The sequence below is a fragment of the Sceloporus undulatus genome, chromosome 1 (assembly GCF_019175285.1).
Source record: "Sceloporus undulatus isolate JIND9_A2432 ecotype Alabama chromosome 1, SceUnd_v1.1, whole genome shotgun sequence".
In the NCBI taxonomy this organism is placed as follows: domain Eukaryota; kingdom Metazoa; phylum Chordata; class Lepidosauria; order Squamata; family Phrynosomatidae; genus Sceloporus; species Sceloporus undulatus.
The window spans coordinates 45,402,183-45,429,594 of NC_056522.1; the positions used below are offsets into that span (position 1 = coordinate 45,402,183).

Below are 27,412 nucleotides of genomic sequence, written 5' to 3' on the forward strand. Positions count from 1 at the left end.
AGCAGCATAAAGCATACCCCAAGGACTGCCAACTTTGCTTTTTAGCTCTCAAATCTCCAGGAAAGCAAAACTCTCCTATTTCTTCCTATAACCTCTGTCGGTTATAGTCCTGGTTGTACAAAACTTGCTGTGTCTAACAGCAACTGTTGTACAACCTATGCTACTACTACTTCATGGAAAGGGGAACTGCATAGTAAGTTTATTCACTGCTTGGGAAAACTCCTGGCAGCAACAGACTCCAGAACATACCAGTGAAAGTTAACAGCAGTTACTATTCATAATAGTAGTTACACGTTTGAATAGGGAGGTAGGAAGTATTTGTGAATAGCTAAAGATTTCAGTTAGCATGTAATGTCTTAAATAAGCCATGTTTGCTTGTTTTTTGTTCCAAAAAACATAACCATTTCACAGGAATACAAAGAACATAACCATTTCACCATAAAATTATCTTTTCAGTATTTCAATGGCATTTCCTTTCAGTTCACAGGGAAATTTTAACAAGAAAATTTCAACACAAGGATATACCATTATTTTGGGAGGAGGGGGGGGAGACATTGCAGGGAGTTAAAAATGACAAAATGTAACACATGATGGCAAGAGTATTCTGGAATATGTAGCCTGAAAAAGTAACTTTTCCAAACTCTAAGGAGATCCTCACTTGTTTTTATTTGAGTATCAGGACTGGGGATACAGCCCCTTCCTTAAGCCTCCAAATATTGAGCAAAACAGCTGGAGAACTCAGCACCTTACCATCTCAACACTTTGTCATTATCAGGAGTGTTTATTTGTGATCATGAAGAGCCTCATGAGCTATCTCTGAGCAACAATTATATTAGGAATGCAAGACTGATACATGGCAACCCCAGCATACATTATTGTTAAGATGGCTTTGTGAGGGTGTAATGGTTTTGTGGAGGTATAGTGAGGTGGGGTGTAGTGATGATCCTTGTGGTTTCTTCAGTTATTCATAGCTGTGCAGGGGGACTAGGAAGGAGAAAAGTTCTAAAGCTATGAAGAAAGTTTCTCTTTTCACTACACTAATTTTTATAGGAACCAGCTGTCACTGGAACCAACCTAATTTAAATGTAAGTTTCCAACTCCAAGCACAACACATTTTTTTTTTAAAAAAAAGGAAAATAACTTCTCCATTCTTTAGATAAATAGCATAGCATGACCAAAACATTTACTTTAGTTCTCATTTTGTAAATGTTATTCATATACTATTCTTAGTTGCTATAAGAATGTTCCAAACTTTAGACAGACTTCATGTATCGTATTTTCCGGCGTATAAGATGACTGGGCATATAAGACGACCCCCAACTTTTCCAGTTAAAATATAGTTTGGGATATACTTGCCATATATAACTAAATATAATGGCTAACAAAGTTAAACATATAGAACATATAAATCCCTGATACCCTCCCCTCCTTAAAAAAGTATTAAATCCAATGCAGAGTTTAGAAAAGGAAAACAAAAAAAAACATCATACAAGTTAAAAACTGACCAGAAGGTCAACAACGTCACATCAGCAAAACAATCAATGGGAGCAGCAGTATCTTATTCCCAGACGTTTTTCTGAAGCCGGATTCTCTGATCTGGGAAGGCCTGCCGAAAGAGATCCATCTGAACAGCCTTTTTTAAGCTGTCTAAGGATGTAAGTAGACGGATCTCATCCGGCAGGCCGTTCCACAGTCTGGGGGCGATGATGGAAAATGCCCTCTGGGAGGTAGCCGAGAGCCTAGATTTTTGTGGCTGAAGTAGGCCTCTCCCAGAGGAGCGGAGTGCACAGAGAAGATTGTAGAGGAGAAGGCGGTCCCGAAGATAGTTTGGACCCAAGCCATTTAGGGCTTTAAAGGTGATAACCAACACCTTGTACTTGGTCCGGAAGCTAATGGGCAGCCAGTGGAGGGACTTTAAAACCGGCGTAATATGGTCCCTCCTGGATGTTCCAGAAATTACTCTGGCTGCCATATTCTGTACTAGTTGCAGTTTCCGGACCAAGCACGAGGGTAGCCCCATGTAGAGCGCATTACAGAAGTCTAGACGTGAGGTTACCAGCGCGTGCACAACAGTCTCAAGATCCCTTACTTCCTATAAGACGACACCTGGTGTATAAGACGACCTCCAACTTTTGAGAAGATTTTCCTGGGTTAAAAAGTAGTCTTATACGCCAGAAAATACAGTAGTTCTCATTTCTACGCTCATTCCAGATATCAGCAAAGGTTCAATATAATACATAAGACATTGGGAAATTACTTTTCTTTTAAAAAAGAAAGATGTCCTTGCAAAAGAGGTAGCCATACCATAGTCACCTCTTTTCTTTTTCAGTAAAAGAAGCTGTACATCATATCACTACAGAAAGGTCACTGAGAAGAAGGACAGCACATGCCTTGTATGAAAAAGGGAACCATGTTCAATCCTCAGCATCTTCTGGTAGGGCTTGGAGTAGCCAGAGAAACCTATGTGAGTCAATACAGATAATACAGAACTAGAGAGACTGAAGGTTATAATTAGTATAATGCAGATTCCTGGGGTGGTCGCTCTAAGGCAAAGAAACATACAGCCGCCAACTCCCCTTTGTGTGGTCCCCCAAACCCCAACCTCTCCAAGAACCTGCACCATCAAAAACATATTTAATAAATTCAGGCACAATTATTTGAAAATGGTCAGATCTGCTCATAATGCATCCCAACCCAATACCTTTCACAATTCTGTAAACAAAATAGGAATTCATAACTGCAAATCTGGGGCACTGCTGCAGAGGTAAAAGTTAGCCATTACTAACATTTCAAGGTTGTAGGAAAAGGGAACATTTCTCTACAAATCTCCAGGTACTCCAGTGCAATTCTCTCCCCTTACTCCAATTGTAACAAAATTGCTTCAAAGTGTCCCCTATTACCAATTGCTAGTAGATTCCTGCTTTACTAGGTCTTTATATCAGTGGCCTCCAAAGTATTGCAGCAGCTGAGGAATGTGTCACAAAATGATAGGCATTAAAAACAGACTGTGAAAGTGAAGGCCTAGATAGAAAATAGCAGGCAGAGTGAAGATGCTGTTAGGCTGTACTGTTTAATTGTCCCTGGTGCTAAGAGCAGGTATTGGAACAGAAATGTGCTTTGCCATTTCTGCTTCTCTCCACAACCAAGGGGGCACGCCACCCTATGAGAGCACTGCCTGCTTGGAGTACAAACCTCCATTAACATAAGCAAAACAGCATGACTGTTTAGGAAGTGTGTGTGTGCACTTGCCTGCTTGCTTGCTAGCTGGCTGTTGAAAGGGAAAGCTTGTTCATTCCTTTGACTGGCAGTGACTGGGAAATAATGCTGAAGTGTGCTTTGTTTATACATCAGATGTTTTCGCCAAGCACCAGTCAGACCCTTTGAGTCTGTTTTCCCCAGGCAGTTCCAAATCGTGGTTTGACTAAAAACCACTTTATGATTTATTCCAAATATCACAGTTCTTAGTAACTTACCCATTCCTTCTGGAGGTCTGATATTACTTGGGGAATGAAGGAAGAAAGGGATCCATTATTAAGTGGGAGCTAAATTTTGTGAAAGAATAAGTAATAGTTGGTTACTAATCCTAAACTGTATCCTAAACTGAGTTAGGTGACTAGGACTGGGTCATAGGGAGTCTGGGTCTCACTCACTAGGAGCTAGTATGATGAAGAAGCAGGAGTGATGATCATGGCACAGACTCAATGGCATATTAATCAATATTTCTTTGATTAAACCATACTTTGTGTTGTATGTAATCCTTCCTGTTCAACCTTTCTGGTTTTTAAAACATCTTGGTTTTCTGTCACAATATTGCACTTCGGAATATAGGAGAGGCATTTCAGGATACATGTGTATAAACACATACACACAATTGTTGTACACAGAAATTCATCCTGGATCTAGCTGGCTCAGGACATAGCATATTCCCACTCCCATTTGTGTTCCTGATTAGTTGCAGTCCTAGGATGGCTGTACCACTTCTGAAGATGTAGATCAGCTCTCACATTTCATAAAATTTGTAATAATTTACTATAAGTTGGTTGCAGTTCATGTGCTGCAATGCAATGGTTTTTCAGTTCTCTGATATGGGGCTGTGGCAAGCCCCCCCCCCCAATTTGCCAGAGACAGGGACTACTGTATATTTGTGCTCATAGACTACAACTAGTTTCTTTCTTAGTGGGAAACTTGCCACAGACTTGCAGGTAGTAACTTACCGACTTGCACTGATTTATTTTGAGTAGCACTGCTCTAAAGCATCTAAGCTAGGTGACTTGCTACCACTGAACCAAGCCTGAATATTTGTTGTATGTTCCAAACAGTCCGACACTCAGGAAATGCTGCCTGACAGACTAGGGCTTATAGCAATTGAACTAGGACTTGTAGCAGTGGTGAGGAACTTTTGGCCCTACGAATGTTTTGGGATTGTGGGAGTTGTGGTCCAAAACACCTGGAAGGCCTAAGGTTTTCCTTCCTTGTCCTCAGTATCACATGACACAAGCAGTGTTAAGGGACCTGGCTCCCAGATAAGGGTTTGTGAGTTGTCTTCAAGCCAATTTGGGAGAGTAGATGGGTAGGCATTTGTAACTTGTTCAAGTTGCATGAGTTCTGACAACAGTCCAAACCAGACGGGGAAGATATCAGATTAGAAGCAAGGGTAATAACTCAAGTACACACCAAATCCATCCTGGAGAGGCCAGAAAGACGTACCCCCAGCATAACTGTGCTATCACACTGAAGGTTTCAGACACATTATGCACATCCAGGACTTATCCAGTAATAAGGGAAGTCCTGGATGAGCAAAAGGCAAAACCCCCTCTGAAGGCAAAAGGCAAACCCCCTCTGAACAAGTCTTGCTAAATCAGAGAGGACATGAAGGCACACAACAGCAGCTTTCTTTAACCAGTAACATTTGTTTCAAAACAAAATTGTCTGGTCCTTCAAGTATGTCCTGAGAAAGTTGTGCTTTGAGAAAGGGAAAAGGGAAAGGGAAAATAATTTGCATATTGGAAAGCTGCAACATGTGCAGCATGAAACCTCAGCTCTGAAGCGTGAAACATGGGACTTATTTGGCAGCCAGAGTTTGCATTTCTAGCATGCAATCATAGATATCTGAAAACAAGTGCTCCCCCCTTCAAATGATTTCTAACTTTCAATTAAGATTTGAAATAAAACATACTGAAATTTATTAAGAGAAAGAAATCACCAGATATTTTGTAAGTGAATCATGTCTTCAAAATTATTTAAAGTCTAGCTGCTTTTAATTGGATAGCTAGAAACTTCAAAATTTAAAGAAAATGTGAAATTATTATTTAAATATTTTGTATCCAGAAAAAGAACAACAAGCATGGAACAGTGGTGTAACATTTCCCATATTATTTACTGTCTTGTTTATAATAGATTTATGTTTAGTGAAAACACTAGTTCGGTACTAATGTTTAGTCCTTTAGTGTGGCACTGAAGTAATTTCTTGATTATGTTGGCACATCTATATGGTATAAAATGCCACAGTGGCTAAATGCAATCTTGCATAATGCTGAAAGTTCATGTTTATGTTCCAGTGGCTGAATACATCTAGTTGTTCTGACTAGTTTTAGATAGATGGAGCCCAAACAAGATTCCAAACACGTATGTTTAGAGCACAGTAATCGCTATGGATAAATGGAAGTCTTTTGGGGAAATTGCTATCTAAGCCTTCATGGACTTTGCCCTCAGTAAAACAAATGTTATTAGGTAGATGTTAACATCTGCAGATGTTAAAAAGAAGGGCCAAGAAATACCGCCTACAGGATCCAAAAGTCAAACCCCTAAAGCAATATGGTCAACTGTAACATTTTTTTTTAACAAAGGAGTGATAACACCTTCTATGTCTCTCCCAGCTAATTCAGTGTATAACCAACTATATAACTACATTGGGTAGCAATGTTTGGACTACTATCTGCTAATAGAAGTGCATATAAAACCTCTGATCTAAACTACAACCTATAAAGCAGAAGGAAAAGAACAGAGTATTCAGGCCCTTGTGTTGGCAACACATAAAACTGGGCCTGTAATTGATGCATAAGTCAGTTTGTGCACAGGAAATTTGAGGGCATATTGTAGAGTTGTGATTCCTCACCATTGTGCATAGATTCCCCCACCATTTGTGAAGTTTTTGCTGTGTTTTGTGGGGGTGGTATCTGGAAAATAATGAAACAAATGCAGATGGAGAGACACTTTCATTTACATAACTGTACAGTTGGTCCTCCACATTTGCGGTTTTGACTTTTGCGGATTTTATTATTTGCAGTTTTGATTATTATGTTCTCTTTAGGAATCTCTAGGTCAAGGGCAACTCTGCCAGAGGTTGATCATAGAGTCGTGCTGGAGAACCTAGACGTTGGTAGAGAAAACACTTTTTTAGGCATTTGTAGGTCCTCCAGCATGATTCTGTGGTCAGTTTCTCACAAATGTTGAGCAGAGAATTACTTGGATTCAGCATAGCAAGGGCTAACAATTTCCCTTTTGCACCAGCAGCAGCTCCAACTGGGTTTGGAGGCAGCTTTGCTTATCTTTTCACTGGAAAGCATTCAGCAAATATAAAACAAGGACAGTAGAAATAAACAAACAAACAATAACATCCTACTCATAAATGCAAGCATCCCAAACCATTTGAAAACTCTTGGCTACAAAAATGGTCGGTACTCAGTTTTAAACATGGATTTTACTTTGAGGCATGCTTATGTATAGTCACTGGGTGAGAATAAATGCAGATTCTACTCTCTCAAGACACATGGACAGTAGTGTTTGTTACTTTTTTGTATATTCATTTTCTGCTGCACAGATTGGTTCCTTTGGCTTAAAAAAAACTGCTTTTTGTAACTATCACTACCAGAATCTTCCCAGCCAACAAGGTCAATGGCTATGCTGCCTGGTAAGATTCTGGGAACAGTTGACCAAAAAGCATTTTTCCCAGGCTATAGCCTATACATACATACATATATACATATAGTGAGCTTGCACCATACGCAGGTTGACTTTGGCCTGTTACAGACAGCCAAAATAAAGCTGCTTCGAGTCACAGTGGAGGTATAGTGTTTCAATGATGCATGTGTCCTAAGAGTCCAGAAGTCACACCAAAGCCATGCTCCAGCCCTAAGGACTGGAGCGTGGCTTTGGTGTGGCTTCTGGACTCTTAGGACGCATGCATCATTGAAACACTATACCTCCACTGTGACTCGAAGCAGCTTTATTTTGGCTGTCTGTAATAGGCCTATATGTGGCTTTAACTTTATGTGGAAGGTTAAGCCGCTAGAAATATAATGGTGTGCATGCCGCGCCACATGTAGGAACACTCTCCCATTAAAACAAATGGGGTTTGAACATACACGTTTTTCCCCATACGCAGGAGGGTCCAGAACAGATCCCCCCCGCATATGGGGAGGGCCCACTGTGTGTGTGTGTGTGTGTGTGTGTGTGTGCTCGCGCACTCACAAGTTTTCTACACATTATTTTTAGATGAATAAATAAAATATTAACTGGGGGGAGAGAGAGACAGAGAGAGAATAAAGATGTCTGCCAGACAATAGCAAATTGTAGATATCATACTAATCCAACCTATACTGCACAATGGAAAGGAGGAGTTTTAGGTCCACCATGAGCCTTCAGCGGATGACCACATCTTATCAGATTCTACTATTATTTAAAACACAAAATATGTAGTGTTTAAAATGTTAAACTGAGAATATTAGATCTGCAGATTCTATGACACGGGGGATAAGAATGACTTGCTGAATCATAAGTATTCATATAGTCCAGCATTCGGTTTCCTATACTGGTCAACAAGATGTTTCTCAAGGTCAACAGCTGTTTCTCCCAAACATCCTGAGCTCAAAAGTCTGAAATTCCATTCTGAGCTATTATAGTCAGTATGTATGTTTGTGTGCTTGTGACGTCAAGCCACTTGTCAATTTATGGGGACACCATGAATTTCACAGGGTAAGGAATACTCAGAGGTGGTTTTGTCAGTTGCTGTCTCTGAAATATAGCCTACAGCACCCAATATTCATTGGCAAACTTCCATCCAAGTACTAACTCTGCTGGGCAGGCTGACCCCTCTCAGGTTCCAAGGCCAGACAGAATCTGGTCCCTTTGGGATATTTAGGCCTCAATTTGCTACTGTACCATAATTCATTTCTTAACCTTAGGTATATACCTCTCATATGCAACTTTAGCTATATCTATGTGTTTGTATACATGTACATGTAAGCATATACACGTCAAAGCTTGATAAAGTTTCATTTCTGGATTTTCTTGTGTGCCTTTAACTTGCTTCCAAGTTATAGAGACTAAGGCCTATTGCAGGGCTGGCAAGATTTGTTCTGGGGATATGCTTGTGTGCCTTTCTCCAAGGCTGAGAGTTTTTCTTCTCCACGGTCATCCTGCAAGTTTCCAGGGCTGAGTGGAGATTCAAACTTGGGTCTCCAAGGATCCTAGGCCAACACACAAACCACTACACCACACTGGCTCACCATTTTTGGATGACAGCTCTCTGAATTCCCAGTCACCATGTATGAGCTGGAGCATTCTATAATTCAAATCTGTAGTTTTTCCAAGCTCTGGTATGTGTATGTGAGACATTTTCTGTAACACACCATTTTCATATTTGAAACAAAAATTAAAATAACTGCTGCAAAATAGTGGTTTCTGCCTTTCAGTTACTGCAAACCATGTCTGACATGAAACTGGCCAACAACTACTTTTTTCCAAAGTGGGAACATCTCAGCTCCCCATAACAAAGACAGCCTTGAGCCAATGACAGAACCTTTCTGACCTGTGCAGGGAAAGTCAAAGACCATTACGGTATATTAGAGAGTACTAATATTGCAGCATAGATGGCATTTCTCTGACAATGTGCTGATAAGCTGTGTGGTCAAGAGAAAAGAGGGGATGAGAGAAGAGGGGACCTAAGCAACTGATCTGCTGAGGAGCCAAGACTAGAGACAGCAACTATGGGTAACTTCTGCAAGCCAGGGGCAATGGGACCAGATCTTATTGCTTCATCTGAGCTCCTACTGGCCACCACTTACACACTGCAGGACATGGGTGACAGTGCCTATAAACTCTTTTTGGTTTTATCTTTTGAAGAAAAAAAAAGTTTCAAAGCTTACACCCCAAAGTCCCTGAGACTGTGCCAACCAAGAGAAAGAGACAAGATAGGTCAGGATGAAATGCTGGAATTCTCTCCCTGGAAGCTATACCCAGGTTATATAATCCACGGTCTAGATTGAATAATAAAGCCTGTTGTCTTTTTTTTTTTTAAGCCCCTTCACTTTATATTCAAGTAAATGCAGCATTCCTGCCTTTCCCCCTCTTGTAGAGTCTCACTAATTTTTGAAACTTGAGCTTCATGTGCAATATTTTCAGTTCCTATGACAGGTGGGTTGAAGGCAAGCACACACATACACACACCCTTAGAACATAGAAATCACTACACAAAGATGTAGTTAATAAAGGAAAGCTGGACCAATTGCCTTTGGTGTCATAACAATCAAAAAGCAATAAAAACTCAAAGGACTCAGAACAATGTAATCTGAAGCTAACAAGTCCTATTTGAACAAAATAAAAATGTTACAAAGAACTTTGTTAGGAATTTATTACATTGCCCCACAGCACAGAGGTTGAAGAAGTTACATTTCTGGACAACACAATTCTCTAAACATCATAAGCAATGTCCAAGCTGATGTGGGAATTCTGAGTTGTCCAAAAAATAACTTTCCTAAGATCTGTCTCTAGTTTATGTACGGGATACACTGAGTAGTAATCTAGTTGTGGAATTTGGGAAAGTGACAGTGAAATCTTCTTGTAATTTGAAATACCTTTCAGAGCAGGGAAAGTCTGAGCAGCCTGGCCTTCTTAGCCAATAGTGAGTAACGTGGGGGGCTGAAGCCCAGAAACAATAACAGAATATGCCTTTTGGTTTTAGTCATGTTGTTAGCTACCATGAGAGCTATATTTAGTGGAAAGGCAGGATACAAATGTAGCAAACAAATACACGCTGGTTATCTGAAAGAAAAAAGTGTCAGTATGATGAACAGAATTACCATACAACCTCCTTAGTTGTTCCTATAATCTGGACCAGGGTGTGTCAGACAAACCTGGCAATGCAGGCTGGGAGATTCTGAGAAGTGTTGTCCAGAAAAGTAACTTTCTAAGCTCTCCCACAAAAGGTGGTAGTAATCCTTTGTAGCAAGTGTAGGCCAACCTTTATATCAAGCCCACTTTTGCCAGATTCCCAAAAGTCCCTGCATTTTCCACACCTCCCAAAATTTAGGAGGTGATTTTATTTTGTCCTCAAATGGCAAAAAGGACCCACAAACCCCAATGGCTATTTTACTACATTTTTTAGCACTTTTTGTACTCTCCACATTCTATCCTTTTGTCAGAATATGATCCACAGACCCCTTGAGGTTCTGGGGGTAGTTGGATGGTGGGGGGGGGGGGATGCACTTTTATTTTCATAAACTTCTTAATCAGAAATTTAGCATTTCTTTCTATTATTAATGTAGGCAGATATTTTTGTTGCATGTATCTCAAAATCATTCACATTCATCACTGCTTTTAAATTACGATAGTTATTACATCTGCTGCAAGAGTCAGGGTGAAACCTATGGACGTGCTGCCATAGAATGCCAAAAGGCACAAAAAAGGTTGAAATCTCCCACTCTAGATGCATTTTTTTCAATTTTTCCTCAAACCAGGAGGTGCTTAGACTTCCTGCTCCAACCATTTCCTAGTCTGATGAAAGGCCCATAGAAGTCAAAAGATAGCCTCCACAGGCTTTAAAGGAGGACAGAGAAGGATGCTTCTAAACATGGCAAAATAGCCAACAGCTGCCACCAAAGGCCAGAGTGGTAAGAAATCAAAAATATATTTTTCATTTTGTGGGACGACAATGGAACAATGCAGCCCTCCAAGGTCTCCGGGAAACCAATGTAGTCCCCTGACAATTGCCCACTCTTGCTTTATAGGAAGGAGTTATATAGAGTTTCACTTGCTGCAGGTGAATAGGGGTTGCTGCCCAAAAGGAAAGGGGGCAGTAGTGCTAAAAAGTTTGAGGACCACTGATCTAAAGCAGTTCACCTTCTGTGGAGCCATGACATTTATGGTACCGCTCTACCTAACTTACCTCACAAGAGTTTTACAAAGATAAATGTGGTTTCTGAAAACAGCACACCATGAAATAAAACTGAAATTACAGTTGGCCCTGCAATGGTCTTGCGACTTGCAGTTTTGATTATTCGCAAGGTCAAGGCCATTTCCATGGGCATTCCTCCTCCTCAGGAAAGAAAGCCCAGGAGCCAACCGTTTCTTTCCCGGCCGACCAAGAGTAGCTCCTGCTCCTCTTCACCTGTCCACCTCTCCCTTTAACTGGCTTCTATGTGGAGGGTGAGGGTGGAGTTATTTGTGATTTTTCCATATTCGTGGGGGGGGGGTCTCATTCCCCTAACCCCCATGAATATGGGAGGGAGGATTGTATAACAAAGAGACCTTCTTATAGATGCATATGGAGAATTTAGAACACTACAGATACTCATCTATACTCTGTATAGTAGCCTTGTTCTCGCTGCCATAACAAAGGGAAGAAAATTGCTCTCCTGAATTAGAAAGGGCAGAACTATTATTTTCAAAAATTTAATAAGACATGTTAATATCATAGAAGAAAATGCAAAGCAGCAAACATATCTGCACAAGGTCGTATTTAAAATTCTGGTGATACACTTCAGAGCCATAATGGACACAGAGAGAAAAAACCTCAAAGTTCTGCTTTTGCTAATGTCTTTCATGCTGCCATGACTGTAGCCTTTTCGGGATCAGAATGCATGAATCTACTTGAAGCACATACTTCATTAGATTACAATCAGATCATGATGTGAAGGTTTCAAGTTACATAAAGGTCCTCCGGGGACAAAACACTACATTAAATATATGGATGTTCCCTTAAAAAATAAACACAACCAGGAATAAGGCAAGTCTGCAAGTATAATATCATTTAAAACTCATAACATCAGTGGAAGATAGGGAACAGGGAAAAGAAAAGAAAAATAGCCTTGTTTGGGGATACATCTTGAATGTACGATAGTAGAAAGTGAGTGGTCTGAGGACATGCGTGCTGACCATCCCCACAATGTGCTGTCTCCACCCCTTCTATACTTGACCATTACACATTCATGATGAAGGGATGCATCAAGCATGCTTAGATGAACACATGTTCATGTCTCAGGAAGGCTTCTAAGTGCATTCAATTGAGTACTGTCGACACATGTGAGGGTCTTGGGGATGAGCCAATGTACATCTTTGGGCTCTAATTCTGTGCCTTTGCATATTCATGCACAATGCTTGAAGGGGGTTAATGTTAACTATAAATGGGTCTTTATTTGCTCTTACATATTTCACATAAATCTGACTTTGGTTTCCAAGCCATAGCATATTCAGAGCACTGCACAATACAGGTGGTTGGTTCATAATGAAAACAACACGAGAAGACTGTCTTGTTATTTAATGACAATGGATAGGTTCTCTAGCTTTTACATTCTGAGCATGGCAGGAAAATCAAGGATTAAATGAGGATCTTGCCCATTTGCTGTTTTGGAATGGTCAGACTGGTGTCAAGGAGATAAAAAGTGTCAGGTACACTCCAGGAAGCATGTTAGCTTACAAGGTTCTTGTTTACCTCATATATTCCCCGTTAGTATATCTTTGTTTCTTTGACTGAGCAAGGATGAAACTGCTGATAATTCCACACGAGGTAAACAAGAACCTTGCAAGCTAACGCTTCCTGGAGCATACCTGGCACTTTTTATCTCCTTGACACCAGTCTGTTTGGCCATTCCAAAGCATCAAATAGGCAAGATGCTCGGTTAATCCTTCCCTTTCCTGCCATGCTCAGAATGTAAAGACTAGAGAACCTATCCTATACTTGCTCAGCCAAAGAAATCCATTAGGTGACCCTTGGCAAGTCACGCTCTCAACCTAAGAAGCAGGCAAAAGGCAAATGAATAAGTGCTGTCAAGAAAACGGTGAGGGGGTCACCTTAGGATTGCCATACATCACAAACAATTTGAAGACATGCAACATGTGTCAAAAATGTTATTTTCTTCCCTTTCTAAAAAAAAAAATAGGTGTGTGAAAACTCTTCTGACAACCACATGATCTTTACAAATTTGTTGCTAAGTCAGACAGAGTGTGCCTGGCACTTCCTCTGGCTTTTTGAGAATAGGAGCATGAAGAATGCATGATTAGTAACATCTGAAGGTTCTTAGTGATAAATTAGAACTGTGTGGTGAGCTAGCAAGTTTTCTTTCCCTCCAATAACAAATAGCAGTAGCTTTTCCCATTCACAGATGGGACAAGTGTGAACAGATGAAATGCTCTCTGCTCTAAATTCACACAGCACTTTAGTCCTGCTGTGAGATAACTTCCTACCCCTTATCTTAATTTGGAAATCCATGTGGAATTTGATTTTGAGCAGTTGAACCACCTGTGTATCACAGGCCCACAAGGATTTGGAAACTATCAGAGGGGTTAAAAACAATATATCTCTACCATATCTACATTTGCAAGCAACAACTGCATGTAAAGAAGTTCACATGGAACTGCTTTTTGTTCAAACTGAACTAAGGGTTATATGTTTGCAATGTGAATGAAAACTGATGCTACGTAGGGTCTTCTCCTTTTTTCTTTAACTATATCTTATTTTAAACCAAAGTAATTATTATATCTGGGGTTTTTTACACAAACATTTTAAAATATTGTGCCTGTGTGTGCCTTGAAGTCACCTGAAGACTTAGGGCAATCCCATTAATATCACAGGGGTTTTTTTAGACAAGGAATAGTCAGAGATGGTTTTGCCAGTCAGATCCTTTCTCTGAAATACAGCCTACAACACCTGATATATGTTGGCAGTCTCCCATCCAAGTACTAATCAGGCCAGACCCTGCTTAGCTTCCAAGATCAGATGGAATCTGGTGACTTTATGGTATTTAGGCTTTTGCAGTCTCTTAAAATTTAAGGATGACTGTCTATTAAACAGGTTTAAGTTTTACTGTATATATTTAAGAACTCTGGGGAGAAATCTGCAATTCTTAACATTAAGTATTATAAATGACAAATGTGAAGCACAAGAGGGTCCCATCTTGTATAACACCAGAATCAACTACAAATTCCATAAGGTCGATGATGCACTCCTAAACCCCTCTGATTTCCTGAGGGTCCCAAATTGCACACTTATGATTCTCTTAAACACCTGCTACAGGCATTTGTTTACCTTACGTCCCAGTAAGTTGCTATTTTGTTCAGTAACTACTATCCTGGATTATGAGGTATTCTAGAAATTATTACAGTCTTAGTCTTCAAGCAGAAATCTTGCTTGCACATGTGTTGTTGTGTGCCTTAAAGTCATTTATGATTTATGGCAATCCTAAAGTGATCTTATCATGGGTTTTCTGGGGCTGAGAGTGTGTGACCCACTCAAGGTCACCCTGTGGGTTTGCATGGCCAAGCAGGGAATTGAACTCAGATCTCCAGAGTCATAGTCCAACCCTCAAACCACTACGCTATGTCTACTACTTTCAAAAAAGTAATATGTTTTTTGTCTCTTGAGTAGATATAATTTTGCAATGCATGCAGGCTCCATGAGCAAAAAATTTACTATATTGTTCTAGATTGCATAAAGGCTTTATTCTATGGGAACCCACTATAGTTTAGGTTTTACAACAATCAGTTGGTATGCATGCTTCTTTAGTGAAATGGGGATTTAAAACAACTTCTAGGAAACTTGATGTAAATCACTAGTTTTAAACTGATCTCATTTCTTGGCCATTTAAATATTTAAAGCTGGGCGTAAGTCCAACTGCATTTAGTTGGACTTACTTCCAAGAAGTCATTCATAGGATTTTTCTGTGAGTTGCCTCTATTTAACTCGGTCCACCCTAAGTGTATGATGCTCTCTAGAGATGCAATTATTTTGTCAATAAATCACAAGGAGAGTAGCCAAGATGGATACACAGCCCATCCCCCAGAGATCCCTGGATGAACCCTCAAAGAATGACTGTCATGTGGTTATCTTTTGACTCCATTCTCCAGACTTAATTTGCTTCCTACCCATATCACCAAACTCCATGAAAATGTCTAGCACACTGAGATCACACAAAATGACCCATGTGCGACTCCTTAAAGTGAAAATATTGATCAATAACCCTCATTCTTAACAGAAAGAAGATCAGCAGAACAAGCCAGACACAGGAAAAGTTAAGGGATTACAATGGTAAAATTTCAGCAGTGCAGATAAAAAGTTTTAAAAAAAATCTTGCAAAGAAATATGTCAAAACGTGAAAAAGGAGATGCCAACTGTATGAAAATAATAACTTTTAAAAATCTTGCAAAAAAGCATTTCCATGTCAAAACGTGAGAAAGGTCAGCAGGGAGATGTGAACTGTTTTAAAAAATAATAATATTAATAATAATTTTAAAATTTCTTGCCAAAAAAGCATTTCCATGTCAAATTGTGAAAAGGTGGGCAGAGGGATCCCAACTGTGTGAAAATAATTTCTAAAAATCCTTGCAAGCAGCACTTCCCCTTCAAAATGTGAAAAAGGTACTCAAGGAGATAGATGCCAAGTGTCTGAAAATAATTTCTAAAAAAAATTGCAAAAAGCATTTCCATGTCAAACTGTGAACTCGGTGGGCAAAGAGATGCCAAATGTGTGAAAGTAATTTCCAAAGAATTATTACAAAAAGCATTCCCACATCAAAATGTGAAAGAAAAGGTCGGCGGGGGGATGCTAACTATGTGAAAATAATTAATTTTAGCAAAATTCTTGCAAGAAAGCATTTCCATGTCCAAACGTGAAAAAGGTTGGCAGGGAGATGCCAACTGTCTGTGAAAGTACCCTCAGCAAGACCCCGAGAAGCCTTTGGCTGCCCTGCTGCCACTGCCCAAGCCTAGTCCAAGGGGATGACAGGGGAGACAAGTTTAGCAGTAGTGTAGCTGTATATAGATAAATATAAACGTTCTTCTCTGTGCATCTGACTTACCACTCTGGGCTTGTCCAAGGTCTGGAGGAAGGCCGGATTCTGGTCCAAGGCGCGCTCAGGGTCGCTGGAGATGTCCTCCTCGGACTCTTCCCAGGAGGAGGAGAAGCCCGTCGAAGAGGCCGAGGAAGAGGAGAGTTTCCGTCCGGGGTTGTGTTTTGGAGGGCTGCCCCCCACTCCAGCCTCTTCCTCCTCCTGAGCCCCCCCCAGGTCAGTGACAATGACAGCAGGGATGCTGCTGCTAGCAGGAGGAGTAGAAGTAGTGCTGCTGCTGCCGCCAAGTCGTCCTCCTCCTCCTCCTCCTCCTGGGCAGCAGCAGTGCTCTTTCTCCTTGGGAGACTCCCCCGACGGTGGGACCCCTCCTGCCTGCTCTGCTGCCAGTCCAGCCCCGGGGGCTTCAGCCATGGGCTCCCAGGCTGTCCTCTGCTCCCTCTCCGAAGTTTGCCAGCGGTTCTCTTGCCTGCCTTCTGTCCTGGCCAAGTGAGGGGGCTCCTCGAGGGGTTCCAGAGTGGCTTCGGTGCTCGAGCCACTCCTCTCCTCTTTGCCTTCCAAGAAAGCCAAATCCTCGGAGGACCCACTCCGTTTCGACAGAGGCACCTTCTCGGGGCCATCCCTGGGCGCCTGGGAGCCCTCCTGGCCCACCTCTGGGGCGCCCTCCCCTTCGAGGGAGCCTTTCCCCGGTCCTTTTCTTCTCCCCAGCTCAGCCCCACAAAGAAGGCTTGCCTCGGTGCTTCTCGCGTCTCTGTTCCAGGAAAACCTCCCTTCGTGGGTCCTGGGGGCCTCCTTCTCTTCAGTCCCAGCCCCGTGAGAGCCTTTCCCCGACGGCTGGGGCCTTGGAGGCTCCCCCGCAGCCCCTTGGCAGCCGAGGAGGGGCGAGGAAGGCGGGGAGCCCCTCCTCCTGCTCCTCCTGGGGCTCTTGAGGAGGACAGCCCCGATGGCAGCGGAGGAGGCCGCCTGGATCTGGGCTTCGAAGAGCCCCACTTTCTGGGTGACTTGGACGTTCTGCAGCTCCCGCTGGAAGAGGCGAGAAGCCGAGGATGGAGATGGCGACCTGGAAGGAGGGCTGGCCCAACTGGGGCTGCTCAGCCGTCGAGGGCTCCTGGGCAGGGATGCCTCCTTCCTTTCTTCTTCTTCTTCCTCGGGGAAAAGGAAAGCCTGGGGGGGCTGGGGAAGGGAAGGTGCTCTGGCTACTAGGCCTCTCTCCCCTTCGGACAGGACTGGGCAGCCCTTGCCGTCGAGGCCCGGGCATGGCTTGGCTCCTTCTCCCTCCTCCTCCTCCTTCTTCCTCCTCCTCCTCGCCGCTCTTCATCATCACCAAGGGGTTGAGGGCATAGCAGGACACGGCCATAGTCCTGGCTCCAGCCGTCGGGGCACAGGAGAGTCCCCTGCCGCCGCCTCCTCCTCCTCCTCTTCCTCCCAAATCAGCCTTTGCCCAGCAATTGCAATAGTTTCTGCCGCAGCAGCAGCATGGCCCTCCGCGGGAGAGCAGCGCAGGATGCAGGAGCAGCAGCAGCAGCAGCAGCGTCCAGCCTCCCGCGGCTCCATCCACAACTGAGGAGGGAATGAAGGAGAGAGAGGGACCCGGTCAGGCACTCAGCGCGGGAAAGGCAGCCCCTCCTGGCCCCCCTGATTGGCTGCCGCAGACGAAGCGGACGGCCAATGGCGACGAAGCCACTCCGCGAAAGGGCGGAGAGTGACCACAGGTAATGCGAAGGCATAGCCGTGTCAGTCACTGAAGTCAGCAGGTGGAGGCAGACCCTTTGAGACTAAACGCTGAAGCTAGACTTCAGTCTCCTTCCTCAGATTCTGGGAAAGGTTGTTGGTTGTGGCACCAGAGCGGAACTCTACCATTCCCAGAATCTGAGGAAGGAGACTGAAGTCTAGGAAAGCCCCTGCTGCCAACTTCTTTCTTTGAGTCTCAAAGGGGCTATAAGAGCTCTCTACATACAGGTAAATGCAGTGAGTGAAGGGAGTAGGGTCCCAAACACAAACTGCAGAAACAATCCACTTCAACACTGCTTTAACTGCTAGGAAACCCCGGGAATTGTAGTTTATTGTGGCACTGGAGCTCTTTGACAGAGGTCCAAAATACCCTGCAGAAACAATCCCTTTGAGCCTCAGCCATGTTGGCTAATAGTCTGGGAGCTGGAGTCCAAAATCTCTTAAAGGGCACAGTTTGGGGACCACTGCTTTTTAACTGCAGTAAATCCTGGGAATTGGAGTTTATTGTGACACCATGGGTCCCAAACACACAGTGCAGAAACAATCCACTTTAACACTGCTTGAACTGATAGGGAATCCTGAGAACTGGAGTTTCATTGTGGCACCAGAGGTCCAGAGCACACTGCAGAAACAATCCACTTTGAGACCTCTTTAACTGCTAAGGACCTTGGGAACTGTAGTTTATTCTGGCACCAGAGCTCTCTGACAGAGAAGGCTAAATGTCTCACAAAACTACAGTTCCCAGAATTCCCTAGCACTTAGCCAAGGCAGTTAAAGTGGTATCAAATTGGAGTACAGTATTTCTGCAATGTGTTTTGAAACAGAGCCAGTTGTGATAGTGGTGAAAGGATTCTGGGGGTTGTAGTCCAAACAAGTAACTTTCCCAAAACGGTTCGATCATTGGATGATAATACTAACTCAAGTCCTTTCTTTTGATGGTCTCTGAGATACAAATCATGAAGCAATGGTCTTTGTGTTTGGACTAAACTAACTCTACTTAAAGTAACCATAGCCACAGGCATAGTGAAATAAGTGGGTAATAAACAGGCTTTTTTAATTTGCCCACAAGCAAATAAATAAATATCAAGGGTGAAGTGCTATCTTAGAAGGATATAAAGACAGTCAAAAGGAGGATGCCTGAATTGTCCTGCTCAGTGCGGGTTTTGACAACATAAGCTGGAGACCAAGGCTTGCCCCCCAGAATTGGTTTTCAGTGCAATAGTCACTCCTAGACCTAGGCCTTTCCTGATTAAAGTGCCCAGCCACAGAATGACTGCCTCCACATCATGGATTAGCCCACCGCTCTGTCCTTGGTATATTTTTATTGTGTTTTTAATTGTGTTTTTAATAGATATTTTAATTGTTAACATGTTTAATCCTGTTTTAAGGGAAGGAATTTGGGACATGTTATAAATGTGGATATTTTAATATGTTGTGAGCCGCTTTGATTGCCTAGTTACAGAAAAGCGGGATAAAAATAAAAGTTTTATTATTTATTTATTAGACAATTGGAGTGTGGTATGGTCTCCTTCTTTGGAGGTCTTTAAACAGAGGCTGGATGGCCATTTGTCAGGGATGTTTTGATTGTGTATTCCTGCATGGCTGGGGGGTTGGACTGGATGGCCCTCCAGATCTCTTCCAACTCTAGGATTCTAATATGGCAAAATGAGAACAATGGGGATCTCAGTAACCACAACCAGCACCAACATCTCAAAGGAATGGGCAGGAGAGCAGAAGATCCAACCACCAAGTTCTCTAAGGCCAAGAAGCTTTTTATTAAAGATGAAATGCAGCAAGGAACAGAGGTAGTCAGCCTTTTTATTAAAGCTAAGGAAAATAAAAGTGTTAGCCTTTTTATTTAAGCTAAGAAAAATAAACGTGTGAGCCTTTTTATGAAAGCCAAGGAAAATAAAAGTGTGGGCCTTTTTATTAAAGCTAAAGAAAATAAAAGTGTGAGAGTTTCGATTCATCATTATAAACCCGAGGGAAGTGATGACAACTGCCCTGTGCCCAGGCCATGAGTCTGGAGGAAATTATAGAGACTGGGACTGGAAATTCTAACACTGACTTTTTTTCCAGGGTGTGTGTGTGTGCGTGTGGAATGACTGAGGAAAACAAGCCAGGGAAAGATGGCGTGAAAACACCAAAATCAACAGGGGATAGCAATATGGTATGTTGAGTTATAGTGGTTTGAGTGTTGGACTAGGATTCCAAGAGACCAGGGCTCAAAGATCCCTGCTCAGTCATGGAAACACACCAGGTGACTTTAGGCGAGTCACACTCTCTCAGCCTTCGAGAAAGACAATGGCAAACTTCTGAATAAATCTTGCCAAGAAAACCCTAGGACAAGGTTGCAATAAATCAGAGTTGAATTGACCAGCACATAGCAACAAAAGTGTGGTACGGCAGGAATATCTGGGCCAGGACCTGCAAGATAATGGAAAGGAATACTGTACTGGGATATGAGCCAGTTCAATGGGGTAACTGTGTGGGGGACTACACACAAAAAAATTGTTTTAAAAAATGGGGTCATAAGAAAATTGCAGAAACTTATCTGCTGAATTTTTCTAAATCCTGAGTTTGTGCTACTTTAAATTGTTACTTTATCCTGCAAAAGGTAAAAGTAGTCCTTTGACACGAGTGTCTAGTTGTAACCGACTATAGGGGGTGGTGCTCATCACAGTTACTAAGTAATACAGCCAGCATTGTCCAAAGACTACTCTGTTGGTCATGTGGCCAGCATGACTGCACCGAACACTGTTACCTTCCTACCAAAGTGGTACCTATCTATCTGCTTTCATTTGCATGCTTTCAAATTGCTAGGTTGGCAGAAGCTGGGACTAGTGATGGGAGCTCACCCTGTCATGCAGCACTCAGGCCTCAAAATGCCAATCTTCTGATCTTCCGATCATCAGACTTGGTGTCATAACCACTAAGCCTCCACATCTCTCTACTTCACCACATTTTTAATTTTAATCTTTGTCCAGTGCAAAGGTGAAAAATCTACAACTCTTCCAGTGTTGCTGAACTCCATCTCTGGCCCTGCTGGCTGTGGCTGATGGAAACTGAGGGGCAGTACAGATCGCCCCAAAAAGGCGCGCTGGAGTCACCTGTTTTAACTGCGGAAGGATTCTGCAGCCGCCAAATTGCATGGCATCCTTCCACAGTAAAAAGGACCCGGTTCTTCCAGGTTTTTGTGGCGCATTGTGTAAGTCATGGCACACTAGTGATGTACGCAACGTGCAGCAACATGCAGACGCTGCAAGACGGCAGCGGCATCATGACGGCGCCCATGTGGCCAGGACGCCACCATGATGCAGCCACCCATATGGACTAGGGTTCTGGAGCGTGCGATTGCCGCACACTCTGGAACCCTAGTTTCCCGGCAGCACACCACTTTTGGACAGTGTGTCTCGGGCCTGAAAGCCAACGTTAACAAGAGATGTGCAGGTTCTGTAGTCCTGTCTTAATAGTTTGCAACTCTGAATCTGTGAGCAGTTGGACAGCTTGCTGAAACTGTAATGGAATTACTACATGCATGCACTTATGATAAAACAAGTCTTATTGAATTTAATAAGATTTATTTTTGAGCATAGGCTCCAGCTGCATGTTATTACTTCCTCCTTTAATCAAGTATGTATGCAAACATATATTATGCATGTATGTTTATACAGGTATATGGATATATTCTGCTGCTTGTGGCAGTAAATTCCTATTGTCTCTTCATATGAGTATGCAAAAGTTTAAAGCCTTTATTTATGTATTTATTTATTTATTTATTTTATATGCCACCTTTCTCCCACAAAGGAGCCCAAAGTGGCTGGTTCACAGATAAAATTTGTCTAATTTGTCTTCCGGCAGGTTTACTCAGATAATTTTAAATTGTGAATTTTAAATGATGTATTTTACACATGGATGGTTTTAATATGTGTGTATCTTGTGCTTTTAAACTATATGCATGTCCTTTTAAATTGATGTGTATTTTAATTTATGTGTTTTAACTGATGTGGTGTGTCTGCTAATTGTTCTTGTTTCTGGCCTTGATCCATGGGGAGAGGCAAGTAAGAAATAAATATTGTCATCATCTTCATTATTAATATCAATGATCTCCTCTAGATTAATCAATGCCTCCATTTTTTATGCTGACGTTATGTGCAAGGAACTGTTCTTGTGCATATGTAACACCCTTCACATTGTAGCTAGCTCAGTGTACAGTCGGCCCTTCTTATACACTGATTTCTTATACATGGATTCAAAAAAAGTATACATTTCAAATATCAAACCTTGATTTTCCATTTTTTATAAGGGACACCATTTTGCTATGTCATTATATTTAATGGGACTTGAACATACAGTACACAGATTTTGTTATACACGGGGGATCTTGGAACCAAACCCTAGCATATAACAAGGGTTCACTGTATTTATTTGCCCATGTAGTGTGCCTGCTTGCCGTATGCACAAATACTCAAGGTGTACCTAAGACCTTTTTGTTCAGGTAAGGTCTTGGTAACTGGTTGGCTGCTGAAAAGGGACTTTTAATGCATAGTGCCATACTTCTTCCTTTGTCTTGCCTGATGTGATTTTAAATTGTTTTTCATCCAGTTGTTTTAATGCAATTGATTTAACTGTGTTCTGATATTATAACCTGGTTTTGTTTTGGGTTGTATCTGCTCGCTGTGAGCTGCCTTGAATTCCAGGCCTATTTACACTACCGAATTACTGTATAGCACTAATATTCCACTTTGGCTGGCATGGTCCCTGGGATTGGAAGTTTAGGGAGGCGCATCTAGAATCTCAGCCAAAATGTCCCCCCCAAACTACAAACCCTGAGATTCCATAGGACAGAACCATGGCAGTACGAGTGGTATTTGTTGCTGTTGTTGTGTGCCTTTAAAATCGTTTCCGACCTATGGCAACCGTATCATAGGGTTTTCTTGCCAAGAGTTGTTTAGTGGAGGTTTGCCATTGCTTTCCCTTGAAGCTGAGAGCATGTGACTTTCCCAACATCACCCAGTGGGGTTCATTACTACTACAACCCTGGTCTCCAGAGTTGTAGTCCAACACTCACACCTTTACACCACATTGGCTCTCAATAACAGTACTATAATTTTGTAGTGTGAATGGGGAGGTCTTGGGAGAAGGCTGAAATATAAATCAAATAAATAAACCTTGCTCTCCCTCAGCACTATGGTTCTACTTTGATTTGCCTCCTGATCTTGTGGCTATCATTTGGAAAAACTGGGACATTCTGTTCATCATAGATTTGTGATGAACAGTATTTGGATTACTTCTTCATGCAACTGAACTGAGTTCTGCCCACAAAAACACAGGGCACAATAATTCTGTGAGTCTTTAAGATGTCATGTGGTTCTTAATTGTTTTTTTAGTATGATAGGCTAATGAGCTCTCTCTCTCTCTCTCTCAAATCTGTAATGGTATTCTCTCTAATTTTTTTAGTACTTCATAAGTACAAGACCCATAGTTCTAACTCCATCATAGTGAGGAAGGCAAAAACTAAAAATTATTTATCTAGGATTGAATTGGGAATGAGCTCTAAAAGCCAAACCATCTCGTCTAGCCATCAAACTATATTGTTTAGTGAGTACAACTGTATGCTTTACTAAACATCCCGTGTGATCACTCTGTCATCATACATATTTATATTAATTTTACAGGATTAGGTCAATTCTTAGATTAAGGCTATACCTGTAATATCTCTTATTTCTTGGTATTGTTTTGTACATGCGTGTTTATATTTCCCTCTTACTGTCTACTGATTACAAAACACAGTGAACTGCACGCCTTGGGGCTAGGCTTGTAAATTATACAGAGTGTATGAATATTTGCAGTACCACATGCATGCGCACTTCTTGCAGTACCTCCACTTTTAAATGAATCAATCTACAACTGTTTGTTTGTTTGCTTTAAAGTTTTTCACATTTACTAGGTCTCTCTATCACCTGCATTTTTACATATTTCCCAGAATTCTGCCCTATACTACTAGTATAGCCACACAAAAACATTCTGGGGAGTCTAGCAAGCATACTTTCCTTGCAGTTTGTGTTGGTTGGAGTCAGATTTGGTTGTTCAGTGCTAAGCAGTTGTCTCTGAACCAGTTACAAAAGTTCCTTTTTAGGACTACAACTCATGTCATGCTGACTGGGACTAGTAATTTGAAAAAAAGCAACTTTCCCAAGCACTTCTCTATACTTGAATGGCTTCTCAAAAACAGAGTTCGTTTTGTGGAAAATCTGAGTATGCCTAAATATGGAGGGAAGCAATATATGCTGGATATTTTGTAAACATACAGGATATTTTATGTGTGTATTTTAGGTACAGTCTAAAGCCCTGCTACAGATGTCTTAACCTTACACAACTAGACAAACAACTGATGGCAAAACTCTACCAGTAGTGGCTGGTCCATTTGGGCAAATGGGGTACTGCCCCCCCACAGGTCAGGGCATTTGTAAAGCTATTGTTGCTGGGTGCCCATTGTCCCATTCAAAAGATTCAGAAGTATAAGTTTCTCCACTACTTATAATCCTGACATTCAGATTGCCTTGAAAGTGATTTTTTAAAATAAATTAATACATAGGTACAAATAAATTTCTCTGCATTACTATCCTAGCCATTTTTATTATCCTGCCTGAATTAAAAAGAAGAAAAATATCTGGAATTTTTACCAAGGCTTAGAAAAATTGCTAATGAACACCACTGCTCCAGAATTGCAAACAACAGGCGGGTGAGTTTTTAAATTCTAGTTTGCAGCATTGCATAGTGGTCTGAGTGTTAAATGATGACTCTGGAGATCAAGGTTTGATATCTAGCTCGGTCATGAAATCCATGAGGTGACCTTGGACAAGGCACCCGCTCTCAACCTCAAGGGAAGGCAATAGCAAACCTTCTTTGACAAACTTTGCTAAGAAAACATCTTAGGGTCACCAGAAGTCAGAAACTACTTGAAGGCAAACACACACACACACACACACACACACACACACATGCAGAAGGGACTGAAACAGGACGGGAATCATGTACTTCGCTGTGTGTCTGTTCATCTCCCCTGGGTATCCTAAAACTAGGCCTGGGTTTCAATTTGGACACCCAACTATTACTTTAAAAAGTTTTGCCTCAGGTTCAGAAGGAATGTCTCTTTGATCTGCACTGGCTGATGTACCCTCCAGCCCAATAACCAGAATGGCACCCACCATGGCTGATTTCCACCACTGACAAAAGGGGAGATCCCCACTCTTGTTCACCAGGTCTCCCACACGTTCACACCACAACGTTGTGTTGTGGTTGGTAGCCCCCTACACATGGGCTGCTCAGTACCTCTGGCCAGAGAGCAAAAGGGAGGCTTGCAGAACTTGAGAGGAGGTGTAGGGGATTGTTCCTGGGCACATCTACACTGTAGAAATAATGCAGTTTGACACCACTTTAAGCGCCACAACTCCATCCTATGAAATCTATAAAACTGCAAAAGATGGGCGGGGGTGTGTGTGTTCATTTTCATTTGTAGTTTTGCTAGGTCTTTTGCCTTTTCTGCCAAAGAGCATCGGTGCCTCACCAAACTACAAATCCTCAGATTCTGTAGGACGGAGCCATGGCAGTTAAAGTGGTGTCAAACTGTGTTCATTCCACAGTGCAGATGGTTTTCCCCGCCAGCTTCAAGCTGGCATCTCTGCTCCTAGGGGGTAGTTTCTGGAAAGACACCTCTCCAATGTTTCCCTCTGGGCAAGCATGGTTTCTCTGTACATAAAACACAGACACGCATACAACATCCTGCATGTTTACAAAACGTCCAACGTATATTGCTTCCTTCCCTATTTAGGCACACTCAGATTTTCCACCAAAGGGAAACTAAGGTCCAAAGCACACTGCAGAAATAATCCAGTTTGAGACCGCTTTAACCGCTTTAACCCTGGCTCAATGTAGGCAATTTTGGAAAGTGTAGTTTTGGGAGACATTTAGCCTCCTCTGTTAGAGAGTTCTGGTGCCACAACAAATTACAATTCCCAGGATTCCCTAGCACTGAGCCAGGGCAGTTAAAGCGGTCTCAAACTGGATTATTTCTGCAGTGTGTTTTGGACCATAGCCATTCAAGCATTTCAAGCAATGTTTGGGAAAGTTGCTTTTTCCCCCTTTCAAATTACTGGTGCCAGACACTCCCAGCCAGTGAGTTGTAAAGTCCCCCCCAAAAAACAACTTTTCTAAGGAGTTTTATCACACAAAGGAGATTGGGAGTTTATCCCATGAATATCCCAGAAAAATGGTGTAATTACGCAAAATGATTTCACACGTCACACAAAACCCACCGTGAAAGTGGCCACAAAGACAGATTAATGCCTATCTTTTTTACTTTCGGGGTTTCAGCGACAATGCCTTTCCGGTATCACTCTCTTTGCGCAATTGCGTGTGACCACCATTTTCACTTTCTTTGCGGGATGCTTCAAATACGCTTTAATCTCTCTTTTATGCCGAAATTAGCCTCGGTGTGATAAACTCCTTTAACTCTGCTTCAGAGACAACGCTTTAGCACTGAACCATTGAATCTGAACTCCAACCAACACAAAATGGCAAGGAAAAGTAAAAACATGCCTCTTGCTTGCTAGATTCCCCCCCTCCAAAAACAAAAGCATTTCTATGGCTATAGAAGTAGTAGAGGGTGGGATTTGGGGAAACAGGAGCTTTAATCTGGGGCCAGAAGATTTCCATAGCCTTGAGCCATGGGCTGCATCCACACTGCAGAAGTAATCCGGGTTGATAGCACTTAAAGTGCTATCTACCCGGATTCCTTCTGCAATGTGGATGCACCCTCAAAGGGAAAAGCAGTGTCAAACAAAGCAGGGAAGAGAAGAATGAGAGAGTTTGGCCCTTACCTGGGTCAACAGAGCCCTTTCACATCTTTTCCTGAGTTGGAGAAAAATAAAACCCTGGACATCCAACTCCCAAAAAACAACAAGAAGGCTCCAGGAAAGGCTCTCCTCCTCCTCCAGATCCTCAGGATGGTCTCTTCTTAGGCCTCTGTAGAGATCTCCTCCCCTGTCCCTCCAGGCCAGCCCCAAACCCCCTGGGCGAAATCAAAGAAAACACGCGTGTCGTGGGCGTCTCGTCTGAATGGAAGAGGCTGATCGCTGGCCGCCTTGCCTGTTTGTTGACTGTGCGAAAGAGAGAGAGAGGGAGGGAGCGAGGCAGAGGGAGGGGGTCGGAAAGCAGGAAGGAAGTTGTGAGCTTGTCTGGGGTTGAACTCAGCGGAACAAGTTTCTTTTCTTTTCTTTCTTTTTTCCTCCCTCCCTTTCTTCCTTGCCTCTTTTTCGATTGCTTGGCAGCAGCGATGGAGGGAAACACTTTTGCAAATGTAAAAAAAAAGTTTCCACTCTGAGCTGGGCTTCCTGGTTAAAGATACACCGTCCCTTTCATTTCGTTTGATGTGGTCGTTTCTTTCTTTTTCCACTCCTGCCACACGGGCCAAAGCATTCGTTACCCGAGTTCCTTTTTTGCAGAAGGGCAAGGCTAAACATCATCATCATCATCATCATCATCATCTTATAGTAAATAAATAATCAAATAATAAATAATCAAATCATCATCATCATCATCCTAGACTGGAGTGGCTCTG

General features: G+C 42.3%; 1 protein-coding gene across 1 annotated transcript in view; it reads right to left on the reverse strand.

The window, feature by feature from the left end:
* The window catches only part of ITPKB (inositol-trisphosphate 3-kinase B), a 103,610-nt gene extending 76,472 nt beyond the window's left edge, over positions 1-27,138 (reverse strand). Inside the window, 3 exon segments of the mRNA XM_042445175.1 lie at positions 16,072-17,223; positions 17,225-17,619; positions 26,673-27,138. Of these exon segments, the coding sequence (XP_042301109.1) occupies positions 16,072-17,223; positions 17,225-17,416 (1,344 nt within the window). The 5' untranslated portion in view covers positions 17,417-17,619; positions 26,673-27,138.
* Positions 27,139-27,412: the final 274 nt, after the last annotated feature.